The sequence below is a fragment of the Antennarius striatus genome, chromosome 4 (assembly GCF_040054535.1).
Source record: "Antennarius striatus isolate MH-2024 chromosome 4, ASM4005453v1, whole genome shotgun sequence".
Taxonomy (NCBI): domain Eukaryota; kingdom Metazoa; phylum Chordata; class Actinopteri; order Lophiiformes; family Antennariidae; genus Antennarius; species Antennarius striatus.
The window spans coordinates 17,345,080-17,372,579 of record NC_090779.1 but is presented as its reverse complement, the minus strand read 5'-3'; the positions used below and the strand labels follow the sequence as shown (position 1 = coordinate 17,372,579).

Here is a 27,500-nt window from a genome sequence, read left to right as displayed (position 1 = left end):
ACAGATTCTCTCAAGCCTTTTTCATGACAACCTCACATTACCACAACAACTTCAATCACTGCAGCTAAATCTAACACAATGTCACACTTTCAGTGCTACATTTGCAAAATAAGAGAAAATAGATTTGGATTGGTCATCCAATTGTGATATCAGGTTAAAAAGAGTGAGGTTTACTGTTTTAAGTTTTACTCATGTGATATTAAAGGTTTGTCTTCAGTCTTATGGGGTCCATGACACAAGAAAGATTTTCTAAGATTCAAGGGTTTGTTTTTGTTTGTGCTAGTTTAGCGTTTAACAAATACTTCTTAAGTTTTTTTGAATGCAATGATGAAGGCAATTACAATAGCCTTCCTTCCTTCATTCCTTGCTCATTCATTCACTACAAATCCATTAAGAGTTTACTAAATCTTCAGGTATCAGGTAAAACCACATAAAAACAAACAAACAAACAAACAAAAAAAACCCCACAAGCACTAGCTCTTACAAGAGAAATCATGTATTATAAAAGTCTTCTCAATACTCAGTGAAATTGCTGGGATTAGAGAGAACAGACATACATCTGCACTGAGGATATGAACAGATGAAGAGCAGACGACTCTCTGGCTGTAGCAAAAACACACACTGAAATCTATGGTGCTAACATGGAGTCACAGGCAAAAGAACTCAATGGCTGTCACAGATGCATGATCATCACCAATAAGAATTTACAGTATTGTCACGGTTATTTATTGGAAATATTTACATGAATGTGACAGCCTCTAATCCCAGTGTAAATTCCACTTCAGTTTCTCAAACTAAAGGAGGTACACTACCAACATTGCACCCAACGTGTTTAACGTTTCCGCCATGAAATATAATCTCATAAAGATATTAAAGAGGTAACAGACTATGTGAGGTCAGACATGGGAGAGGAAAGTAGATTAAAGGTAAGACGAAAGGTAAGCAAAAGAAATGAAAGAGGAGGAGAGGAAATGAGGCGGAAGGAGAAGAGAGCAAAGGCGACCAGGGTAAATGAAAGGAGAGTTACTGCAGACAGGAGCTGCAACAGAAAAATAAAGGATGGTGTGTTTACAGCCATTTTTTTGGTTTATTTGCAACGTAACCACTGGGATATTAAGTCTTATTTTATCTTTATTTTATTTTTACAACATGCACCTTCCCACCAGTGGCACGCTTTTTGCGTGTATCAATACATCCATCACCCATTCCAACTAAAGTACAGTACTCAAAAAAGACAAAAAGGATAGGGATTAAAAAGGAAAGGAGTTTAAAAATGAATCTTTCTTCAAACCTTTCTATACAATCAACACAACATTCAACAGGCATGTTGCAAATGTCAAAAACACAATCGTACAAAAGATAAATTGTGATTCCCTTATTATTATGTCTTAAATTTAATCAAACTTTGAATCTGTATGGGTTTATGACAGCTAGCTAAATGTACTGAAACAGAGAACAAAGACCATACATTCAAACCCCAGTGGTTTAACCTGGACCGAAGCACCTCCTGCAAATTACAGCTCCACAACCTGTGCAAGAAATACACTGAAATACACTTAGATGTAAAAAACCACAAGTGAAGTACAGAGAGATTCACCCATCTCTAAATCCAAACATCCTTCCCCCAAAAGGAGCTATTTCTGTACAAGTGGAAAACACAGCAAAGTCTGATGTGTCTGGAACTCTCTGCTTTCAGTGGGGTTTGACCTAACTGGAACCAGTTTAGAGATGGGTGACTGACCTTGGGCCCTGTACTCCTTACTTACTGGTCTGGAGTCTGCCACTACTGTGTTTACTTTGGTGTTTCTTTTAGAAAGACATATTTTGGGATGGAGCAGACCTGTTATTTAATTGGCAGAGGCAGACATCTGCCCTGTGGCCGACTGATGCAATAACTGCTGCGTGCTTGCATGCGCGTGTGTGTGGGTATGAGACCAAAGGCGAACTGAAGGCATGGACTGTGGTGAGAGTGACACACATTTAGTTGGGAGTAACACTTTGTAGTGTTTGGCGCAGCACTGCCATGGACTGGAAGTGTAACCACTGAAATCCCAATAGTGAGTAACTGGAAACTGTTTAAGCAAACTGAACTGTTCTTCATGTCATCTCATGGAAAGCAAGGACTAATAACTTACATCCCCATCCAGCGTTACTGCGCTGGTCCAGTTTAACATCAAATTGATGTAGTCATTTTGCTTTAGTGGCCTGTCATCATGACATCCTACTGATCAGTTTTGGTTGTTGCCTGGAAATGATGTGGTGTAGCTCATATGACAAAGCAAACAGCATGACAGAACGTGGCTGATGGTGTCAGCTATATACAATAAAAATCACATATTTCATCCTGTCTGAGACTATACCAGCATCTATTTAACCACTATGGAATTAGAAATCTTAAATTAAACTAGTAAATCATGGAAGGTTGATGATAACATATGGAAATGGAATTAGCTACTATTAGTACTCTCCATCCAGATCAGAACTTAAAACATAAAATATCAGCAATAAAAACCACTAGACAGCAGAAAAATAGAAAACAGACTGCAGAAACAGCTTTGATGCTAAAGTTTATCAGTCTGTTAGATCTAGATTAAAAATGATGGATTTCTGCTGTTAAAATATAGAAGGCAGGTATCTTAATTCAGAGGCCCATGGTACATAAAATGAAATTTTCAATTCACTTCTGACTGGACCACCTTTGTTGGATGCAATCTTTCTCAATCCTTTCCCAGGCTTCACATCTGTCTCTGCAATCATGTACTGAATAAAGGTTAACTACATCAAAAAAAAATTATTGTCATTCCAATCGTTTGTTTTGAAGATATAGCTGTAAAGAGTCATTAAAAGCAAATTAACTTTGTTGATTCAATCAAACAAAGTTAATACTTCTCAAAATCAGTTCAGAAGATAAAGAGAAATCATCTGTCAAGATTTTGCACTGCAAAATTAATTTGACCATTTCTCTACTTGAACAATTGGCTAGGTGACAGCTAAAAACCGATGCCAGCTTTGAGAATAACAAGAGAGGATGGTCATTGCTACTTACTGTGTACAGCTCATTTAGGACCTTCATTAAGTCCTCCTGGAGCTGAAAGGCTATTTCCTTGCTCTGAAATGAAAGAAAGAAATTTACATCATTAGTGCAACTACATTTTTTGCAAAAACAAACAATTTTTTTGAACCAGGTTCAAATTCTTGTTCTTCTTCACTTGCCTTGCTTGGAATAAAGGTGCATTTTGTAATAAACGTCGAAAATGTCATAAGTTATAACATGATACGGCAAAATTTATTACAAAATGCATTGGGCCAGTTTATTACAAAATGCGGTAATTTATCACAAAATGCGGCTTTATTAGAAAATGAAATGAAAAAGTTATTTCATTTTGGACTATTTATTACAAAAATGCACCGTTATTACAAAATGCGCCTCAACATGCCTGGAGGATCACAAATGGATTTGACTTAAGTAAATTCTAACTTGACCCTATAATTGCTTATTTTGCAACATCATTATTCCTGTTTAATCTTGTCTGCCATGCTCTCAAAATCATGTGACAAGACAGACAATAGATTAAAAAAACCGCCGTAATTTAATCCCTTTCCTTGCTCGAGTAAATTTCCACTAATGTTGTGGATCTTCAATTTTTTATCCCATCATCTTTGCATTTATCCAACTCTCAACAGAGATGAAGAGATAAAGTCTCATTAGAAAGGTACTTCCCTCAGTCATATCAGATTTCTCTTTTGCCTGATTCCTAGATTTATTAGCTTGAGATAGTATTAAAGGGGATTTTCACACTAGAAAGTCAAAACCAAGATCTGAACCAGGGTTTAGATTTTTATACATCATATACATTTGAAGCTATTGACACCTGCAAGTTTGTTCAGGATTAAACTGGAAAGTGTGAAAGCAGTCTTATTTACCAAGGGCAGCTGTGAGTGTGAGCAGTGATGCTGAAACACGTTTGTGTCATTTTGTCAATTCTGTCTGACAAAAATTAAGCTTAATCATAAACACTGCACAAAGTACATTTAATGAAGTAAAATACGACAATTCACATTGTTTATTGTATTTTTATGTGAAAAGAGACAATGACAAGACACGAGTCATTGTTTGAACAGCAAAAACAGTGTATTTTATACTAGTATTAGAGAAACTTAAAAACACAGAGTTCCTGTGAGAAACTGGTGTCAAAATGGCTTTTCCACACAAACGGTCGAAGCTTGAGTTTCATAATACATATGCTAAACACATTATCTGACTTCTATGCTTTAATGTGAAAATAAAACTCAAAACCAAATATGTTAACTCGATCTACCATGACACCAGGCTTATTCTCCTATCATACACTCGAACGCATTAATGCATATCACAGTTGTGTAAAGCAGTTTAACAATGATGTCTCGATAGGGTAAAAGGGGATTATCCACATTCCCTTCACACTGACTCGTATTTTATATCATTTATGTGATTAGAAGTCATGACAATCACTTTATGGTCTCCCCACTACAATTGACCACATGTTGCTACCCGGATGATGTTACAACTTTGGCTGACAAGCCAGCTCGTTCTTCAGTCCAATATCTCTCAGAGAAATCTCACTCTGGAACCTGTTTGCACTAAGAAGCTGTAAAAAGGTTCTGACTCTGATAGGCTATTGATCCACCGAGTACCGTATATTGGGATCGGGTGGTGACGTACCTCTGATCATGAATACACAGAAGATTTTATGACAAAGTTAAACGGGGTTGAAAATAAATTAAAAACTAAACCTTCAACTGTAATCAGTTATTATTAAAGTGTATGAAATTGTATTTTAATGCATGGCAGTTTTCTTACCATTGTACAGGCCTAATGATCCTTAAGGCCAAATATTAAATTATTTACAATTAATTATTAACAGTTGGATTTGTAAAAAGCATTCCGCTATGTATGCACCCACCTCCACCAAACCACTAAAAACTGTCATATTGGCTTTTTTTAGGGGCAATCTGTATGAATGCTGCAGTGTGATGTGACGATTTCTTGGACCAAAGAAATTAATCTTTATATTTAAGAAATTACTGAACCAAGACATTTTAAAAACCAGAGCTTGGGAACAGGGTGCAAGGAGATTGCCAAAAAGCCTGCATGAAAAATCCAACGCATGGGCCTCCAGTTGGAAAATATCCAGCCAATCAATAGCAGCAATAAGTCAGGTACAATGTGTTCACAATGTACCAAGAATACTTTTATAGCAAATTAATATATTATTTACTGTCTATGCCGAAAATTACATTTTAATTTTCAATAATATTACTGAGGGATACATACATACTGTACATACATACCTAAATGTATATACAGTATATACATATAGGTGTGTACACACACACACACACACACACACACACACACACACAATTTATATATATATATATATATATATATATATATATATATATATATACTATTTATACTATACTGTATAGATAGGCAGACAGACAGATAGACAGATAGACACATAGATAGACAGACAGACAGACAGACAGACAGACAGACAGACAGACAGACAGACAGACAGACAGACAGACAGACAGACAGACAGACAGACAGACAGACAGATAGATAGATAGATAGATCGATAGACAGATCTATCACTGTATATACAGTAAATACAGTAGATTTAGCAGAAATTCAATTCATGGCAAGTAAAGATTCTCACTACTGCATCTAAACTCGCTTTAGACCATACATGTACAATGTGGTGAGCTGATATCAGTCGGTTAACACCAGGATAAAATAAAAACAAACTGAAAGTACACATTTGAGCTCTTTTAGAAACCATTACCAGCTAATCGATTTTCAGACTTGCATTTAGATGAGTCATATATACCCCATTATCTTGCACACAACTGGCCTCATGTATAAAACTATTTTTCTTCTCACACACACAATTAAACCAATTATTTTCTGTAAAAGGACAGATCTGTTCCCATGCAGCAGACCACGACACATGGAATTTACGTGAAAGCTTGCATGCAAAAACACAAATCCTCGCACTTCTTCACAAGTCACACACAGGTGAAGCTGCATGAAGTCAAAACATGTGAATAGACAGCAAAGAGGATTACACACTTGGATAACAGCCTGTCGAGGTGATGACAGGAGTGCCATGCTGGGTGGCCTGGTTGATTGGTAGCACCTTAACTAACACTACCTTGTCTTTCAGGTCTGTGATTTGTAGCTCTTATATAATCACATGACAAGCAGTGTCTAATCCTGGATAACCAGAGCTCTAGAAGCACCAAGCGTGGAAAAAGTCCAACCTAAATGTGTTTGGGAATTAAGAGTGGATAAGGGAGCAATAAAAAGATATTGAGGTTCAACAGTATCTCACTGAATGCTGTGGAGTTCAGACTAGATCTAACTGTCATACAAAAGGCAACCATACCAAAGTCCAAACAAACTACCTTTACATTGTGGATTCTTATTCTCAAATTAGAAAGATCATGAAAAAGCAGGATTTTTCTAATCTTATAGATTAAAAGGCTAAACCATTGACTACTCAACACTCATCAGCTTTTCTCCATTGAGAAGACTACGAAGTGATCCAGAGCTCAATGTAAAGCCTTCTCTGGGATCAGAGAGGTGTGATGAGAGTGTGTGCAGAGGTAAAGACTGAGATGAAAGGAAATAGGACTTGAATTCAAGACAGAGTTTTTCCACTAGAAAACTCACACGTAGTCAGCTGGGACAGGCTGCAGCACTGCCCGTCGCCGGCAAGATGGGAAAGTGGCCGAAAACGAGACAATTATGGCCATCATGTCTTCAAGAAAACGGATGAATAGATGGGGTTTCTGTCTCTACCACAAAATGGAAAAATATTTCTGCAACAATGTATGTAAAATAAGCACTAACCCACAATTGTCTTGCCTTTGGAAAAATTCAAAATTGCCCGAAGCTTGGGAAATTCACCTCATGGCTGTAGCCACAGAACGTAACTTCCATAAATAAAACAGGGCAGAATAAAACAAAAAGCCAGTTGTATGAATAATGAAAAGTGGATAAGATCTGTTCAAGCATAAAGAAACAAAGAGAAAGGTCCAATACTTGACTCATCTATTCAAACAAAAAAGCCAAAGTGGAGTGTTTTCTAAAAGTTCTGGCTGTTGCTGTTTGAAAAAGTGGTCACAATCTGGCAGTGAAAAAATAAATGTGCATGTCATACAACAAACAGGTCAGCCGGAGGATGGGACTACTTCTGGGTCCTCCTCTGCTGTCCCACCTCACAGCAGGAGACCTGAACAAACCAGGAAATGAAAACATGGCTTTGATCTGCTGGAAGGATGACAACAGCACAGCTGTCTCATTGAAGCAGAGAGGGAACCTACAAAACGTCTCTGTGGGGGACGTCTCTGTTGTTGGTGTCTCGTTGCTGAACCTCTGCTGAGATGAAAGGCGCAGGGGAGCCTTAATTAAAGGGAAAACAGTGTCTCAGGTCACCTGTGAACCAGGACCTCCCACCACATTGTGGTTTGTCAGCACGTCACCTTATTTATTATAAAACTCCACTCTATCAGAAGGCTGGTTGTTCAAGACCCAATTCCACCAGTTGATATGCAGATGTATCCTTGACCAAGATACTTAACCCCAACTTGCTGTTCGTATGCTTTAAGGGATGCTCCTTAGGAATGGTTCAAATGCAGAGAGAACTTCTCAAATGGAGGGGAGATGGTCTCCACGGTGGAAATTTTAGAAAATGTCTCCCTGCTATTGTGCCATAGATGACCTGATTGCAACTTCTTCGAATGACCAGAACAACAGATACTGATTCTCAAACTGTGTGGATTTGCTCCACCATGACTGTGATCTTCTTCTGTAGTGTGGGTTTTGAAAAATTACACCACCACGCCCTTGCAAACATTCGGCATTTTTTGTTTATTTTTTTGGTGTATATAAACTGTTTAAAAAAATGATAATCAGAATGCAAAACATCTTCAAAAAACAAAAGAAAGTATTTTAGCTTTCAGAATTCAACAGTCAAACTGTGTTGGATAGCGTGGAAGCAACAAGAAAAGCATCTGAAGAACAACTGCTTCACATCTAGCTAAATTAGTGGAACCATGAGCTTTTAAACACTACAAAAAGGAAATAAATGATGTTTCCTGCTTGTGTGTTGGGGGTCTGGTTGAGTATTTAAGGAACAAACCCCCACACAGTCTGATGAAACCACAGTGATCAAGAGTAGATGATTACTCTAAGTAAGAATAAAGACTTGCACTCTGTTTAAATAATCAGGGTTTGTAGTAAAGTAGAGCAAAAACACAGCGCAGAATCAAGATAGGCAAACTGACACAAAGGCACTCCCCTGAAGAAAAGCCACTTTGTAATTTAGACCTGCGGTGACTTCACATGTCTCCTACAGCTCATAATCTTCTAGGGAGTTGTCGTCTTTGTGGTGAAAAAGGCAGCACAGGCCTGGCTACAGCCATGAAGCCACAGTCTTTCAAATGGAAGAGTGAAACTGTGGTGACCAAGGTTACTCTATTATAATTCATAAAATTAAGCACAGGAGCCCGAGAGTACATATCTTGACTATCATGCAACTAAATACACTTCACTGTCAAATGAAAGGGTTAACTGAAAATGAAATTGTTTGTGCAATATGAGTGGCTGGAGACACTGCTTCCCAATATAACCACAATGAAAAATCTGGATTACATTAGTGGTGAGCTAAGATTTTTGTTTTAGAAGTAAGGTCACATCTGACCTCTTTAAGTAGAGGTCAAACATTAGCACAGGAGAAAAACAAAAAGCCTGAAATGGTAGAGAAAAAAAAAGATTTTAGAGGTTTAGTGTGAGGCTGAAAAAATAAGTGACTTTCCAAGTCTTTGTCAAACTATACTCCCAAACAAAATTAATACCAGTGTGTGTTTGATGTTTCACGTTCATGTATACCTTCTTGTTACCCAGGCCTGAGCAATTAACTGAAAAGTTATAAAAACCCACATAACACTCCCGAAAACATGATCTTTATCTTGTTACTAAATTTGATTAACACCATCCCCGGTGAGTGCTCATGAACGCTGCTTTAACCAAAGTGATCAGTTCTGATCAATAAGTCTTATTTAATCACCACCATGTCCAACTGATCTTAGACAACACTGACTTAAAATGAAGGGCTTGCAAAGTGACATGCATATGACACAAGCACAAACACTGAACCAACAAAAAGGCCCCAACCAGAGGAACTTATGCCCAAAAGGATTGCTGTTTCATGGCTACTGTATATTTAGGCTTCTGTGAAGATGATTTAAAAAAACCAAACATCTAGCCAGTCCTATAAGGGTTACACAGCAGTTCTCTTTAGCTTTCTGTTATCAAATCTTCAATGTCTTTTCCATCCTCACCTTCTTGAGTAGTCGCGTGGAGTCCTCACTGATTTGCATGAACCTCATGATGACGTTGTTCAGATAGATGTCACTTAGTGTGGCGTGGTCCTTGCTTTCTCTCCTCACCTGGTTCAACAGCAGGTACCAACAGTTGACTGGGGACAGCAGATTCTGGTCTTTCCTAAATAGGTCAGGGGAACAAGCGGGGGTCAGTGCATTTTGACTTTGTTATTGGTGATTTTGGTCTAATTTCTTGAGGCAGTCTCATTTTTTTAGAATGTGGCAGTTTACAAGTAGAAAAATGTCTACAAACACCTCAAGTGCAGCACAGCTTTTTAAGGAAGACAACCGGAGATGCGTCATCGGCCTCCCTTGGTGTTAAATGTCCTATATACTGCCTGCTCCAGATGCAAAACCCTCTCAATATATTACATGTACTCTTTTTAGTGGAAATACTTTGTACCATTGACGTATCTGGGGCAAAGCCTTCGCAATGCTCTGATCCAAGCTTATTCGCTACAACCTGGGAAGAGTATGCTACAAGCTTTAAATAGATTTACTGGAATAAAGTCACAGAAAGCATGGTTGCATTTTAAGTTAAAACGTAGAATTACATAGGAACTGCGACAGCAGGGCAGAGACATGAGACGAAAACGAGATCGAAACAAGGAGGAAAGATAGATACTTGAGTGCAAAAAAATAAGAAAATTATTGGAACCTGGACTTGCTTTCTGCAATGTTTGATGACTGTTTCAAAGCAAACTGTATGGAAATCATGCAGGCTATAGTGAACTGTGGCCCACAGCATGGGCTTGCAGGCTGACTTTCTCTGAGATCATTTTTAACATTCCTATTGTCTGCTAAGAGCAGCACAGAATGTGGTTGTATGTTGAGGAGAGGTTTCATGGTTGGGTCTGGGGTCAAATCTTGCAGGAACCATATGGAGACTCGCCTCTGCTCTCTCTTCACAAAGCTAGTTTACACTGACAAGCAGAACTTGTCATCACAACAAGTTAAATGCTGCGAGTGACACAGCCCTGAACTAGCCCTGAGCCAGCACTGCCTCTGCTGCAAGAGCCAAAGCTGAACATGAAAAGGAAAGGAAGGACAGATACAAGCAGTTCAACCAGCCTGCATAACAGGAAGCAAACAACATTTGACAAAACATTGGCAAAAACACCAAAAAAAAGAAAACATCTGAGAGCACTGGAGATCACATTCATGTTTCATAGACAAAATAAAAAAAGGAGAATGATGGACTGGTTTAGGAGCATTACTGTCTGTAATAAACTAAAATTCAGGTGCGAGAAAGTTAGGCAAAAAAGACTAAAAATAATCCTGTTTATGTACATATTATGTAAATTCAAAACTCTCTCTACACACACAGGCACGCACGCACGCATGCACACACACACACACACACACACACACACACACACACACACACACACACACACAGACACACACACACCATATCCATATACAGTATGTATATACAGATAGATAGACAGACAGACAGACAGACAGACAGACAGACAGACAGACAGACAGACAGACAGACAGACAGACAGACAGATACATACACACATAAAAATGTATATGTATTCAGGATGCATGGGTGTACCTATGCATCCATTATTGACCCTAATGGCTAATGCCAAAGGGACTGGTCAAAGTGCTTATTGGTGTATGTACTGAGAAGAGATGAGATTGTGGCTGAATGTACTCCTCATCCTCACCAGCTCAGGGGTTCTTAAGGATAGTCCAGCTTTCATCTCATCCTCTTCTCAACAACCACTGTCAGATTGTCCAGTTCAGTAGTAAAAATAGCTATCACTCACTACAACCTTGTTAAGCCTGATAGCACCCCTGACGTTGTTGTTCCCTCCCGACACAAAATAGAGGACAATGGAAAAACCAGCAAAATATATGCAACAAATTTTTGTTGCATATATTTTGGATCTCTCCAGGGAAACCAGTCTGCTATCTCCCCTCCTGCAGAAGACCTCAGTGTTGCCCAATGTATTGCTTATGTATTTCAGTCAGGACTAGAATAGCTCTGGTTTTGCTTCATACCACTCAAAAACTCGACAGGACTCACAGTGACAAGTATGAGCAGGACTTCTAAAAAGTGCAACATGACACACAATAGATGGTTAACAAATGGCAAAAATCCTTCACAGAAATCTCTTAAAATGACAGGCTGCTTTAAACATGGGAGTCACCCATAATTTGTTAAAAATGTGACAAAGATTTAATAATAATGATCAGTCCTTTTAATGATCCCCATTATATATACACGCACGCCTTCACACACACACACACACACACACACACACACACACACACACACACACACACACACACAAGCAAGCACACACACACACGCACGCACACACGCACGCACGCACACACACACACACACACACACACATAAACACACACGCACACAGGGATCTGCACGCATGCAGATAATAGGAGGTAGAGTGGCGGCCAGCTGTCATGTGGGTTGCACCATGGGCAACTTGTTAGGGAATGGTGCCTTGCTCAAGGGCACCTTAGTAGTGCTCAGGAGATAGACTAGCACCTCCAACTGCCAGTTCACACACCAAACTTTTGGGTCCACATGGGTCTTGAACCGGCCACCCTCCAATCCCCAGCTACTTTAAATTAAGTAAAATTTTGTCGTATGGTGGAGCTGGAAAGAACACCAGAGGAAATCACTGATATACCCAAGAGTTTTCACAAACACCTCAAATCTCCTTGAACTACCTTGTGTGTTTGATAATTAACTGATTCACTAGATCATTTCTGAGACTGTGATTAGAAAAAAAGGAGAGAAAAAAAGAAAAGGGGCAATGGTAATGACATAAACTCAGTGATTTGCTTACCCTACATAATGGCAGGAAAATATTTCAATGTCATCATTTCCCCCACAGTCAAGGCAGGACATGGGTCAGACAGAACAACAGAAGGAAAAATGGGACCCCAGGGCCTAAAACACATGTATGTAGGGGAAACTACTCAAAGACACAGGAAGGGGCTGAGCAAAAAATGAACACAATAGCAACTTACTGACTCCTGCCAATGTGCCAGTGAGTGTATATGTGTTCTATCCACTAATGTTTCATAAATACTGGAGCCAGAGAGTTAGCATCAACATGATTGGAAGGTGACTGATAACCATAAGAGTCAGCACCACTTCAATATGAGAATGTGCATGAGGAGCTCCCAGGGTGTAAGATAGGGTGCAAGAACCTTCAGTGTTTAGACTCCTCTCCTGTGGAACCATCATGGAGTGTGGTTCTGGGTTGGTTATACCTGCTCTACATGTAGGAAAACTTCAAACTCTTTTATGCCTCAAACCACAGTGACTACAGCAAATTGGACCAAGTACGCTTACAGTCATTCATTCATTAATTCATTTATTTTCTGTACCACTTCCTCTGCTGTTGCGGGTCACAGGAGCCTATCCCAGTGGACCTACCGGCCTGAAGCAGGGAGACACTCAGGACACGTTGGTTGCAAATCCTAATAAATAGATGAGTATAATACAAATGCTGTCTTCTTTAACACTTATGCCGAATGAATAAAAATGCCTAACAGCCTTTTTCAGATGTTACCCAGGTGAGCCTTTGCTATTAAAAATAATTACTGTGGTCCTGTGTTAACTCTACGTCCCTCCCTGAACAAACCTTGCATAACAATATCTGTTTTGTGCCTGTGTGTATGAGTATGAATGTGTGTTTTGTCCATATTTGTTCAATGGTGTGTGTCTGCATGTGTGCGTCTCTTCTACTAACAGCTGCTTGGTTACAAATGGACGGTTCAGAGAAGACTTTGCTTTCCCACAAACTGCGGTTGTCAGTCGGATATGGAAATTCTAGATAATTTTTTGCATGAAAGAATAATAATTACTCTTGTCTATGGATTGCTACAATGGGGTGCGCATTCCTAGAGGGTTAGAATGAGGGGTGCTGATATGCAATCATAACCTTGAATGGTTGTGTGTAATTTTTTTTTTTTCTACTTGACACAGAGAATAATGCAGTACACTGTAGGGGAAGAATCCTCTTGCTTTGGTTCACATACTCTCACTGTCTTTTCATTCTGTCTTTCTATCAGCAGTTTCTTTCCTGCACACTTGGTGCTAGATGTTACTCCAAGTCTGTGACATATGTACTATATAAACATTGGGAAGTGGCCCCAGAAAGCAGGCATCTTTATTTAGTTAATTGAAATGGGAAATTATACACACAAGACTAAGGCAAGGTTTATTTGGTGTTTGATTTTTGTTGATGCTGCTGATTTGCAAGCACTGTGAGGTGTTATTGGGGCTTAGGGAACTCAGGAAGATGCACAGTCAATGGGGCCAACGTGCAAGTAGAATTGAACTTCTATAAACAGGGTCCAAAACTAACACCCTCCAAGTGCCAATGGCGTGTAAAAGTTCTTCTGGTTGAGTAAATCACTGTGGTTATCTGTCATAGTGGCGAATACAAGATACATAAAATTGCATTTTAGACGCTTGTGCCTTTGACACACACACCCACATATACAATACATATACAGTAGATATAGTTGCCCTCACTTTTCTTCTCTGTACAGTATCTGATTGGCTCTGACCCTGACACATTAGTCTCACAACAACCATTAGCCAATCAGAGGAATAGTAGTAGTATGTAGTGGTGACTGAATGGAGTGAAAATGAAGCAAAGAGAAAGATGAAGGAGGAGACAAAACTTGAAGGAGGAAGTTTTGCAAGTCATGGAGGTTCAGTGATAAGGGAGTGCAAAGAGACCGGTTCCAGTATGACACAGAGTCACGCTTGGTGTGTGCATGACAAGGACAACCATCAACCCAACATGTTGATCATTAGATATAATACCACGAAACTGGAACACATAATAAATAATACAGCTTTCAGTCAGGTTTTTTTTTTTATACTGCATTCACTCCTGATTGTCTCGAGGAAGAAAAACAAAACAAATAGCTCTATTCATATGCAGTAATGGAACAAAAGTGTGTGTTTGATCTAAGAGCAAGATTAGTTAATGTAGTGTTACACTGAATCAAGCCAGCAAAAAAAAAAAAATTAGATTCATACATGGATGTTAAGAAGGATGGCCTGTATTTGTAAAGGAAACAGAAAGCTTTTCCAGTCGCACAGAAATTATGCTAACTAGTGAAGACAAGATGCAGGACTGACTCTGGTCTGTTTAGAGTGGTCATATAATCACAGACAATAATGCTGCCTCTCATGTAATAATGAGATACTGTGCTTATGGAAATAACTGCTGATCATGAATTCATTAAACTGTGGTGGAGCCACACTTCAGAAAGAAAGCACTACTTTCATGATTGAAAATAAGATGTTCTGAGCATAATATGACTTTAAACAATACTTAAATCTTAAAATCAATTTTTTTTATTAGACCTGTTATGTTGATGCTTATGCTCATTTTACCACCTTTGTTTAAACTGAGCTCAGCCAAATGCTAGACAGTGCAGAAGCACATGATGAACACTTATCAGGATTTTATAAAAAATACTTTTTAGTGCAGGCATTGGGAAAATAATCAGTTCAATTAATCTACATGAGCAAATTAGGTCTATGAAAGAAAATTCTCAGTTAATTTAAATATGCTTGTTAATCTCCTTTTTATTTCTCCCTTTAAAAGGGTAAACAAAAAATAAAAATTAGAATATGAGTTTACAAATAAAGCCTTAGTAGTTGTTCTCATGTTAAAAGTGTTGTAGTCCTAATCTTAAAGCATTATGTCTGTGTGTCTTTCATCTGACTCTGGCTAAATTGAACTCATTTTCATTACTGGCCCTGAAAATACAATAAAAGCACTTGGACTTCTTAGCTCACCCAACCAGAACTTCAGCCTTTATCTAGGACAGTGGCTAAATGGAATTTTTTTCTTGTCACTGACAAAAAAAGTAATGAATCATTGTGGGACGGTGGTTAACGTTTCTCAAAGGGAACAGAGATTACAACGTTTCTCCAGAGGCACTTGAACATCCAATAGAAGATTGTCAATGCCACTGACTCAACCTCAACAAGTATTGTGTTTGCATTCCACATAACACACCAGGTGCGCTCGAACCGTGAAACCAGGTACCACTACAACACTGGCTGTAAGACTGTACCTACAGCTCGGTGATGAATACCAATTAACACAAATGGTTGAGTTTGCAGCTTGGTGGGAAGTGTGTTTTCGTTCCTGTGGAGACTCAATGACAACATGGCCAGTAGCTGTAAGATCACTGACAGCATCAGTCACAATCTGTTTCAACTTCTTCATAAAGATTGTCAGTGGCAACATAAATAAATCATCTAAATGTATGAGATAGAGGTGTGTGATTGCTGAGAAAATGAGCTGATCCCTGCACATTAGGAAGAAAAGGGGCAAAAATATCTTGCCAACAGAATGTGTTTTTAACACATCCTTAACTGCTAGAAAAAAATCTTGACAGCTTGTGTCAACATCAGTTATGTGGAACCATAAATGCAGCTCCAGACAGGTAAAGTAGTAACACACGCACGCACGCACGCACACACACACACACACACACACCAACCAGCAGTAGGCCACTTATTTAGCTATTCATTCCAATGCAACATAAGAATTTTGTGACTGCCAAGCTAACCTGTCATATGAATAGAAGCTTGGGGCATGAGAGAGAACAAAAACAAACTTCTTCACACCAATGTCGAGGTTGTCCAATGAAAACAACCCAGAGGATATGGTGCCTCACTGAACGTGTGTTGTTTATGTGAATATAAAAATAAAAGCCACATCATTAAAAACCCACAGGAATTTTTTTAATGATATTCAGGCATCTCAAGAAATATGCTCCAAGACACTTGCCAAATGGTCGACCTGTGAATAAAGCGACTGGGCGGCTTCATGCAAGGTAACCCACAGAGCGCCACAGCAGAGTCCCTTTGCTAGCTTTACACACGGACTCACACAGCTGCAGCAGCCATCTGAGATCCAGACTCAGTGCTAGGGCTATTTGCGTACACATGAGTTCAAACAGTGTACTAATGTCTATTTTATTCCATGAGCAGACTTCCACAGTATAATGAGGGCAAACAAATCTGGCCCGCTTTGTCATGCTGTGATGCCACAATCCATGAAACAAATGCATCAAATACTGCATATTTGTTGAATATCTGTCTTTTACAAATTTGTCAAATGCTCATTCAAATTTGAAAACTTGTTTTCAAATTTGAAAACTAAAAATCCAGCTCTTATTTTAGATTGCTGTAGCTCGAGTTGTAAAGAGAGTTCAAAGAATGAGATTTACTGTCTTGGCAGTCTGAAAAGTTGTTTTGGCATCTGTGTTGAAATGTATCTTGGGGTTTCAATATTGATCCTCATATCTGTCTTTCACCTGTTTAGCTGTGCATTATCAAACGCATGTGAGTAAGGCCAGCAGATTTCAGACCACACACTGTGTGCCAAAAAGGCAAAGAAAGACTGACTCAGGAAAATCCATTCACCATCCACTGTCAACAAATAGCAATTCAAGACGGCTTATTCATGGAGCTCCTCTGCAGCATTTGCATGGTGGGCTAAGACAGGCATGAATGTAAACATCCTGGCATATACAAAGACATTTTGTACAGGCAAATATATAGTAGGACTAAGAAGATGATTGAGACTAAAAAAACAAAATAAAAGAAATGAAAATAATTACACACCCATGCAAATAAAATGTACATGAAACAAAAACTGATGCAGCAAACCAGTACGGCAACGGCCTTTTCATGCTATTGTGAAATCCATTAAGCCTTTCAGTAACAAAAATAACTTTTACTATAAACAATAAGTCTTACTCTGATTCTCAGAGTTGTCTCTATCCCATAAATGACCCCCAAATGAAACCATAAAATGGGGACGAGTTCCTACTTGTACTGCTGATGGTCTTTGGTGCTGCGAGTCTTTGCCATGAAACGCTCTGCCAGTTTCTCCAGGTTCCTCGAGTATTCCATCTCAATCTCAGCCTTCTTCCGAAAGAAGTCCTGGAGGTCCTGCAATAGCTGGACCCTCATCTCTGTCTGCTGGTCAAGACATTTCTGCTGTTCCACCAGCTGGGCCCGAATCTCTGAGGAGACAAAAAGACAAGAGACAGATAAGTATGGAAGATAATCTGGAGGTGCAGGGTATACATTCTAAACATGTAGAACATCAGCATTACACAGTTACAGTTCTGTGTTTATATGATAGAGCGTTTTGTCTATTTTGAATAGACTCTTTGTCACAGGTAAAGATACCAGCATGCAAACAAGTAGACAAAGATCAAGACTTCCATGTTTTAGCATGGCCAACTCATGGAGATCAAGGAACTACAGCTGATTACATTTAAATTTTATCATCTGGTATATTTACAAAAGTAACTGATGTTTAAAAAATGGGCACATACTGGTAAATATATCCAGTGTTTGTTTTTAAAGTGATCAAACGGTAGGCATTGATGCACTTGTGCACATCACTTTTAAAAAAGCAGCCAGTAATGCTCATTATCCTCTAGTTACAGGTCTTCTGAACGGTCATGGAAAAATTGGTCTCAGGTGTTTCATTAAGGCTGAAAATAACCCCAAGACAAATAGAACAAGATTCCCCTCACACCCATAGTTACTGCGCAGAGTAGGCCACACACAAACAACAACGCATACTCAAGCGCACACACACCCACGCACACGCATACATACACACAAACACAAGACAGACAAACAACAGTGCCAGTGAAAGAAAGCAGAGAAGCAGGGGGTGATGGTCTGGCTTAAACAATCTGTACATGCCGGTGAATTACCCTCTGAGGATCTAAAGATTTATATCTGTCAGAGCACCTCTCATTTAAATTTTTGAAGAATATGAATTGTAATCTCACACAGCCACACAGAAATACAGTACATGTAGACACACATAATTTGTTGTATCTCATGACATCTATGGCCAGGGCCTTGTATAATGGATTTCTCCTAATGGACAGTAGCCTGGCCAGACATCTTCAGCAAAGGAACCAGATTAATGAGGTGATTTAGTATTGTGCTGACATCAGTAGAGGGAGCATGGAGTGACCTCTTATATTAAAAGGAAACACCAAGACTGCAAACTGTCACAAACTGTTTGTGTAATGCACAGGACTGTATGTCAATAAGGAGTGCAGGAAAATCTATTATTATTTTTTTCTTAGCTCAGCATCCAATTAAGTAAAATGAGTAATCCATTCAAAGAGACAAAGATAATTGTTTCACAGTGAACTTCAAGGTGCTTTGCCCTCATTTGCAACACACAAATACATTAACATCAAGTAAACAACGGCAATTAAATAACATCAAACAGTAGATGTGTGCACATTGTGCCACAGAGATACAGAACACTGCAGACTCAATTAATTATAAATGTCAGGCAGATCACAACTGTCTGGAGTATTAGTTCATCAGCCAACATGATCTCCACAGCCAGGTGTGTAGTATTGTCTTTACTTTCCATGAAACGCCTGCCTTTTTCAATTTGTCTTGCTGTTTTATTTATAAATGTGGGAATGGAAATGTGAGGGGAGGGTTTGTGGTGCCACTGCCTGAGAGGGGTGGATTTTGACATATGTGAACATAGTGTGGTGCAAAGTGAAACTCAGTTTTTAGGCATTTGCCTCAAAAAATATATATATATTCCTGAATTCAACGACAACCGAGCAGAACTGTGAGGCAGTTGAAAGTGTATGCTTTGAATATGGCCAAATTGTGATTTAATGAATAAAGCCACAAGCTGACCATCCATCCATCCATCCATTCTCTTCCGCTTATCCGGGGTCGGGTCGCGGGGGCAGCAGCTTAAGCAGGGAAGCCCAGACTTCCCTCTCCCTAGCCACTTCGTCCAGCTCCTCCAGGAGAATCCCAAGGCGTTCCCAGGCCAGCCGGGAGACATAGTCTCTCCAGCGTGTCCTGGGTCGTCCCCGGGGCCTCCTCCCGGTAGGACGTGCCCGGAACACCTCACCAGGGAGGCGTCCAGGAGGCATCCTAACCAGATGCCCGAGCCACCTCATATGGCTCCTCTCGATGCGGAGGAGCAGCGGCTCGACTCTGAGTCCCTCCCGGATGACCGAACTTCTCACCCTATCTCTAAGGGAGAGCCCGGACACCCTGCGGAGGACCAATAAAGCTGACCAATAAAGTGAAACTAATGCTGACTAAAACTAAGGTCAGTAGCTGATGAGACAGCAACAAAATCAAAAATCAAAAAAATAATGACCTTAAGAGGCTTCATGGCATACCATTAATAGTTCAGCATATCAGATTAATGGTCAATCAACCCCTGACTCAATTAGAAAGGTTTCAGTCAAAGAGTCATAAGAGCAACATTGTGTGTGTGCATGTGTGTGTGTGTGTGTGTGTGTGTGTGTGTGTGTGTGTGTGTGTGTGTGTGTGTGTGTGTGTGTATACCTGTCCTTAATGCAGTAATTAAATTATCAAAAGCTAATTGTGAGAACTGAATCTTGATGAATTAACAATTCATATCAGATCTACCAGGAACAGCAGACTAATTTTTCCATTTCCGAGCAGCAACGTCTTCCTTCTGGCACACACTTGGAAATTAAACCATTTAAATAGACAGACAAGACAGAAAAGAGGCAATTCAGTAATACTTTAACATCAGTTACTACACACCATTGAATATTGAACATCTTTAACAGGGCCAATGGGATCTCCACAACAAAGCCATGGACTTAAGATTTTGAGTTTTACAGCAGATACTTTAAACCTTCATTGAACACTGGGATAATGGTTGGTTTTAAATGTCCACTGTATCAATTTACACCATGCCCTTTTGAATAACAGGTAAGGCCTGCATTACTCCCATCTCCTGAGGATGTAGGGATTACAACAAAGATATCAGCGACCCAAAGGAGTGTACTGAATGGTTTTATACAACTTAAATCATGACTGCACCCAAAACTCAAAACTCAAACGTTAAATGGTGATGCCACTGTAACAAGCTGTCATTGTTTTATATATACAGTACATAAATTAAATAAATCGGTAAAGATAGATGATATGAAAATCAATAACCTTCAGAGTCAACTTAATCAGCTTTCGGATTGTGGTGTCATATCCGTGACGCGAGAGCAAGGCGCCAGAAGGAAGAGTGTCTTACATTACAGAGTGGTAAAAAGTGGAAGAAGAAGTTGACAGTGTCTGGTGTCTGCGAAATTTTCTCCAGCTCTATCAGACAGTGATACCGCCAATACACTAAGGTAACAAAACTTCATGTTCGTCATCATTGTTGTTGTTGCCGCCGTCGCAATTACATGACCTAAGACACGTGCTGAACGACACCTCTGCCCCGACGCCATTGTCACGGCAACCTGTCAGATCAGTCAGTAATGTGACCCAATCTGAACAGAACCCGAACGCATTTGGACACTTGCTAAAAAAAGTGTGAACAGTCAGCCCAGGAAATCAGACATGGATCCCATGTGCCTAAGAACACAGCTTAAGTTTGTCACAGCTAGAATAATTTATCAAATACAATCCAGACAAAATGCCATTCAGTGAGACCTAAAACCAACTGTTTCCATGGAAACCACACAGAATAAAAATAGTAGTGAAATTGACATCAGCAAAACATCATAACTACATATTGTTGTAATATATCTGAAAAGTTTGTCAAACCTAGTATGTATAGTTTGTGAGATGTGCTCCAAAGGACAAATACTAATGACTGCATCCCTGCCATTTTTATGTTTTATTTTATGAGTAGATAAGAATCCTAAAAAAAAGCCTCTGTGGACACATTAATATTATAAGTCACTGACTTTAGCATCAAGACAGCCAAAAGGCTTCTTTAAATCAAAGGATTTTGCTTCATCTGAATCCCCTTCAGGCAACGTTGGCTGTCTGAATGTTTTTTAGTGATCCTAGAAATTTTGTGGGACTCCTACAAATCCAATCACAACCACTCAAAGTTTTCTGAATGCATTTTTTTACTAAAGATTTTTGGACCCATCTAAAAGTCCACATTCTTCTGTTAATATACGGTACATTCCTGCCATTCTGAGGGCATCTGCATAGTAACCATGTGTGGAAGCCTCTGCTGGGGGATTTAGGTGTGGGAAGAAAAGTGTATCTGTTTTTGACCTCATGATCCTTTTCAAACTATGGAGTTGAACTGAGGGTAGCTGAGACACAGAAATAACTGTGTAATGTTCCACAGTGACATCAACTGAATGTCACTACTTCTCCCTCTAAACCTAACAAGTTTCCAAGCAAACCATCCACTGAAGCACCACAGGATTTTAACCACATTATATGTAATCATATTCAGGTGCAGTTTGACACGAATATACAGTTTCTTGCTGATTAAAATCAGGCCAATAAAATTGTTACCAACAATTCCTGCTGAGTGAGACATATCATCAGTGAGGCCCTGAATGGACATGATGGCGATACAAACAATGAGGGAGCACTGTTCTATCTTTGTGGGGATCAGCCTAAACTAAAGCCCTTTTGTTTCTGGACTGGATTTTATCCAAGTGCTCCTTTGGAGGCCACATCACATACTTCCCATTAAGACCATTCATGCCAAATATGTCCAAAGTTGCAATTCAGACTCGCTTCTGATTTGCCAGATAGGCTGGTTCTATTGTCAAAGAAACTGCCTTGTAAGCAGGATGGGTACTGACCCACATTGTTGACCTACAGAGAGAGAAACCAGGCTTCAAAAACAAATCAGCTGCTGTCAGAGAGCCACAGAGGTTTTCTTCCTCTCCTGAACCCAACAGCATTCTCTCTACAATACGCTCTGCCCGCCCCAATGTGCTCATAAGTAACTTTGTTATGAATCAATATGTCTAAAAAGCATCTGTTATTTTTGCTGAGTGCAGCAACATATTCCTCTCTCGTTATTATAAAGGACCAAGTTCCTGCAGTTTGTCCTAGTTGATTACAGTCTCCACCAACAGCTAAATTATCTGGGACATGTCAGACCACATCATTCCCAGGACTGTGTTCGCACTCGGAGAGTAATTCCTCAGTGCCACCTGAAACAGCAGCTGGGGCCTGAGAGGAGAGGTACAGAAGGCTGCCCTGCCCCACCACCTAAATCAGACATAGGGTGTGGGACTGATTAATTTGTCTAAAACCTTTGTGAATGATATGGGTTGTGATGAATACCGTCGAATGCAACAATAACAAGACAGTCAGAAACTGCAACATCCTGCGAAGGGTAGGTCTGGGTACCCTGAAAGTAGTACCTGACAAGTGCATAGTTTTGACCTTTCAGGATAGGTCAAAGCTATGCACTAGCTTAGCTCATCGATCTAAGCTAGTGCATAGGTAAATCAAAGCACTAGCTTTTCAAAGCGCTTTAATGGAGAAACCCAACAGAACCCTCCATGAAGGAGGAATTGTCCTGTCAACAATGTCAGTGCCATCAAGCCGGCCCCATGTCCATCTCAAACAGCAGGACTAACAACATTTTGGCCCTAAACATTTCCTACAATATACCAGTAGGTTCAAGAACAATGTCTGCAGAGAACTGCTTCCATCTGTTAAATTCCCATTCCTTTCTATAGTCAAATGGTCATTTCTACAATTTTAAACAAACTATTAAAAACATGATATGAAAAAAATTCACTCAAACACACCACTGAGTGGAAACCCCACAGATAATGGGGGGTTCAGTAAGCTGTAATCATTTTAACACCAACCTGGCAGGGCTAGGCTTACTGGGTATATATGAAGTTGACTCAAAAACGCTCCCTTCCTCTATAGATGGGAGATGTTTCCACATTTGACATCTCAAATCACTGAAGCCACCGGTTCATGAGCGGTGACAAAAACTCACTTGTGACACACATGACTCAGGCTACTGACATCACACACTGTCCTTGTGAAACAGGACTTCCAGTATGTAGTGACTTCATCGTGTTATTGGGACCAGTAAGAAGTCTATAATAGGCTTGTACATCAGCCATTGTTGGAACCAAGCACTCCAGTACTTTCCATCTGAGCAGGGCTGTTGGGAGATGTAAGATTTTTGTAAAATGTTATGTAAAGACGCATCACTGCTGCAATTAATGTAGTGAGATTCAAGTCTTTTATCAACTTGCCTCACATCTATTGTTCAAAATCCCAATTTTGGGTTTTCAGGGACACAGTGAGGACTTAAAGAATCATCAAATACGTCTAAAGTAATATAAACAAGGCTGAACAGATTCTCTCCAATCATTTTAAGTGCAGCCAAGCTACACACAATATGCTGCCAAGCTATACTAAAGCATTTTATCTCAAAATATTACAGAAGTGGAAATGCGGGCTTTGTTACAACATTTGACTGACATGTTAGCGGCTTCCAAAACCACACAGATTTCCAGTGAAAGTACTGTAGACTACTGTGGGCCAGAGAATGACTGTTAAAACAGTGAAAAAGAATCTGGCATGTTATTTTTTCCCTTTTTCAAACATCATGAGATGCATCAATGTCTTTTGGGATATGTCTTTTGGGATACTTTATGGCCGGAGCTACTTCCATGAAGTGACTTACAAGAGATATGCATTACACCAAATCTGTGCCGGCAGTTTTGTTGGTCACTGCTGCCAAATCCATTCAGCTTCGGAGAAACAAGTAAATCGTGGTGTTAACTCGTCCAAACTGTGACTTCCTGTAGTGCGCCTGAATGCTCATTCATATGGACACATCCACACACAAATCAAAATTTTGGACATTTGGTTGAAAACTCAATCCAGGTATCATGGGATTGCAACAGGCAAACTAACAACAACAATGTTGTTCATGTTTTCAAAACAGAATACTCGATTTTAAAAATAAAATCACACAACTGATCTATAAAATTCAGTGATCTGTTAATTTGATATATTGGATATACTGTATTTTAAAGACTCCCCAGAAATGCACCATACAGTATACAGTACACAATCTCACTGCATATTTGGCTAACTTTTAGGTAACAAAAAATGTAATCATAACATAATTGACCACTTCTAGCATGAGAAAAGATTTTTCCAATGGCTCGATTTGTTTAATATTTAGGTTTAAGATTCCTCCAGTATCCATCATTCACAAGGCTTTAATTTATTATCCAACAAGCTATGGGGCTCAGTTCCTCCACAAATTAGTGTAAATAGTAATTCAAATAAAGTATTCTTCATTCATTCAAATTACGTTCAGCTCTGTTAAATGACATATGCACCATAAAACCAATGTTGCTTTGGAAACCTCCCCATACACAAGGTTAGCAGCAAGCCGAAAGGTGATCAATCACCTCTGACATTACAGTGGCCTCTGAGAGCCATGGGTTTGATCCAAACAGAATAAGAAAGAGAGAGAGGAGCTGAATTTGGGAAAAGAAAGCACACTTTAGACACAGGGCTGATTATTCAGCTGCTGGTTAATATCTATACATTCTATTTGATCTGGCCACCAGTATTATGTGTGTTTGTTTCATCAGACAGACCAGCTGTGATTTTTGTAGCTGGATGAGTATGTTTGGATCAACATGTTGATGAATTGACGCATGTTTTAGGATTTATACTATAATGAGTGCATCACCTGCATACTTCCAGGATGGCTCTATAAAGCTTGCAATCTCCTTGTCCAACGGGGAAAAAAGTGGTTGATTTTGATTCACAGGTGTACCAACAAATTGCATAATTAAACTGGAGTCCTGATAGAACAGAATGTCCACCGAATCTTCTATTACAGTACTCCTTAAGTATAATCTACGTCACAGCTTTTAATGCAGGTGTTAACTACATTCCCAACACTGAATTTCTCCACAACACAAATATACTGTATATGGCCCCCTTGGCCCCCAGAATTAAGTGAAAGGTAATGTACTGTGTGATTTATTAACTATTAAGGTGTCTGTGGATCAATGACAGGACACTAGATCGGGGTTGTTGACAGCACAAAGTGTCAACAACAAAGCAGCCCCTTCGTGGTTTCCCCCAATGAGAAACTTGTACGAGGACAGTGCCTTGCTCATGGGCAACTTGGCAGTGCTCAGGAGGTGAACTGGCACCTATCCACTGCCAGTTCACACACCAAAGTTTTTGGTCCACATGTGCCTTGAACCAAACACCCTCCAGTTCCCAGCCTAAGACCTCGTGGACTGAGCTACTGCTCAGTCCACTGCTCAGTCCCCCAATCCACCTCTGGGGGATCAACAGAACACTTAACAATAAACAATTAAATATTAACTTTAAAAAATAATGTCAAAAAATTGTGACTCCAACCTTCTTCCATTTTAGACTAAAAGTTTGTATGAAAAATCACTAAAGCTCAACTTAACAAAAAATATTCTGTGCACAAGCACATGGTTTCCAAAGTTTTTTTACAGACAATCTGTTGATATTTTGCTGTAACTTTCAGTTTTCAATGGAATCCTACTTGCCAAGTATTAAACAGATTAAAGCTATGGACCTTGGCTAAAAAGTAAGCTGCAACATTGCAATGAATTTTCGGATCTGCTGGGAGCAAAAATTTGATACTTCAAAATAAACTTTGAGGGGAGTGTTCCAATCAGAAGAAAGCTCAAAAATATTGACATTGCTTCACTTTCACGCTTCATGCTGCGAGAGAATGTCTGAAAAACTATGCTTACAACAGGAAGTGGTTACATCTTCGCGGCTCAATATCAGAGAAAAGAAGATCTGTGAAAAATATGTTCAATCTCTTGGCCAGACCACTTATCCACTTTTCTCACGCATCTCTAAAACAGACCCAGCTGCTCTGCCCTTAAGGGTCCAGGTGGGGATGCATGTGTGTGAAATAAAGGGAAAAAAACTTAGTTAATCTTTATCCTGAGAACCAGTCCAGACAAAGGTCCTCAGCTTGTTCTGATAAAGACCTGTCTCTACTATGTATTTCAGAGAATCACACTATGTATAGTGTCTGAACATCAGATGCGCTGATTTTTTTTTCTGTTTTATCCCAATGAAAAACAACACCTTCCCCTTGCATCTGGCCTGTCTTTGTCCCTTTGTTTGGGAATATTAGTGATGGGGGAGATAAAGGAGCTAAAGCTCATATGTCGAGGCAGTGAGAGGCAGCCAGTCATCTTTTCATTCCCAACAAAGCTAACCTCGGGCAAAAGACTTGGCTGGGCAGGCCTATAGTTCTTACAGTTGGGATGTTTGTGGAGTAATAATACTATAATGAAGATTCTGCGGTCAGACAGATGCAGACATAAATGCCTTTAGAATTGGTGTCAACCAAAAAACATCTGGAATGGAGGCACACAGGCTTTCATCAACAGGAGTATTTACTCTTCCCCACAGTAAATAAAAGGCAAATGAAGCACAATGGGAGAGAATTGAATAATACAAACTATGAACGATAAACCTAAAGAATGGTAAAGCAGTTATGTGGTCTGCAGTGCTTGTAGGGTGGGGGTGGATTTTGAGAGAATGTTGAGAAAGGAAAGAGTTTATAAATTACAGCCTCACAATGTGGCTTCTCACCTGCAAATATGCATGCACTTTGAACACAAACACATACATACACACAAAACCATAACAGGTATGAGGGTTGACTACATTAAAGTGTAGGCTTGAAGACAGCACAAGAAATTGTAATTTCAGTTCTTGTTATGGCTTTCTGAATGAGTGTTAAGTTTTCGTGGTGTCAGCTGGCAGCTTCATAGCTTCCACCTCATAGAAAACATCAAGGGCCACAGCAAAGTGTGGCTTTACTTTGCCCTGAAAAAGCTGAGTGAGCAAAGACTTATTTTGTGCAAGGGAAGATTAGCGACAAATATAACTCAACAAATAACTAGTAACCTAATAAGCCTAATGTGTTTGAATATCTGATGATTGGAATTCAAGTGATCCCTTGATGTGACACTCTCAATAAAGGGAAAGAATGTCAGTTGAACAAGTTGAAGAGTCACATGGAAGAGAGACAGGCTGTATCCTTTCTCAGTATCTTTCCTGCAATGACAAATCAATCCATATTTCATTTTTTAATCAACACTATGTAGGATTATTGTCATTAGTGGTATGTCCCGGACTGTGTGATATTTCTTGTTATATTCCAATCTGTTTATTTAACTGCTTATATGCACTCATCAGTTCTTCAGTCTGC

The 27,500-nt window shown here is 39.5% G+C and overlaps 1 protein-coding gene across 5 annotated transcripts in view; it reads right to left on the bottom strand.

Annotated features, from left to right (window-relative positions):
• srgap1a (SLIT-ROBO Rho GTPase activating protein 1a) overlaps nucleotides 1-27,500 on the bottom strand; it is a 72,140-nt gene that overhangs the window by 30,511 nt on the left and 14,129 nt on the right. For all 5 annotated transcript variants that reach the window (XM_068314170.1, XM_068314172.1, XM_068314173.1 and 2 more), the window contains exons 2-4: nucleotides 17,301-17,496; nucleotides 9,394-9,556; nucleotides 3,047-3,109 (exon numbers count right to left, since the gene is read on the bottom strand). In XM_068314170.1, the coding sequence (XP_068170271.1) occupies nucleotides 3,047-3,109; nucleotides 9,394-9,556; nucleotides 17,301-17,496 (422 nt within the window). The remainder of the gene's footprint in view (nucleotides 1-3,046; nucleotides 3,110-9,393; nucleotides 9,557-17,300; nucleotides 17,497-27,500) is intronic.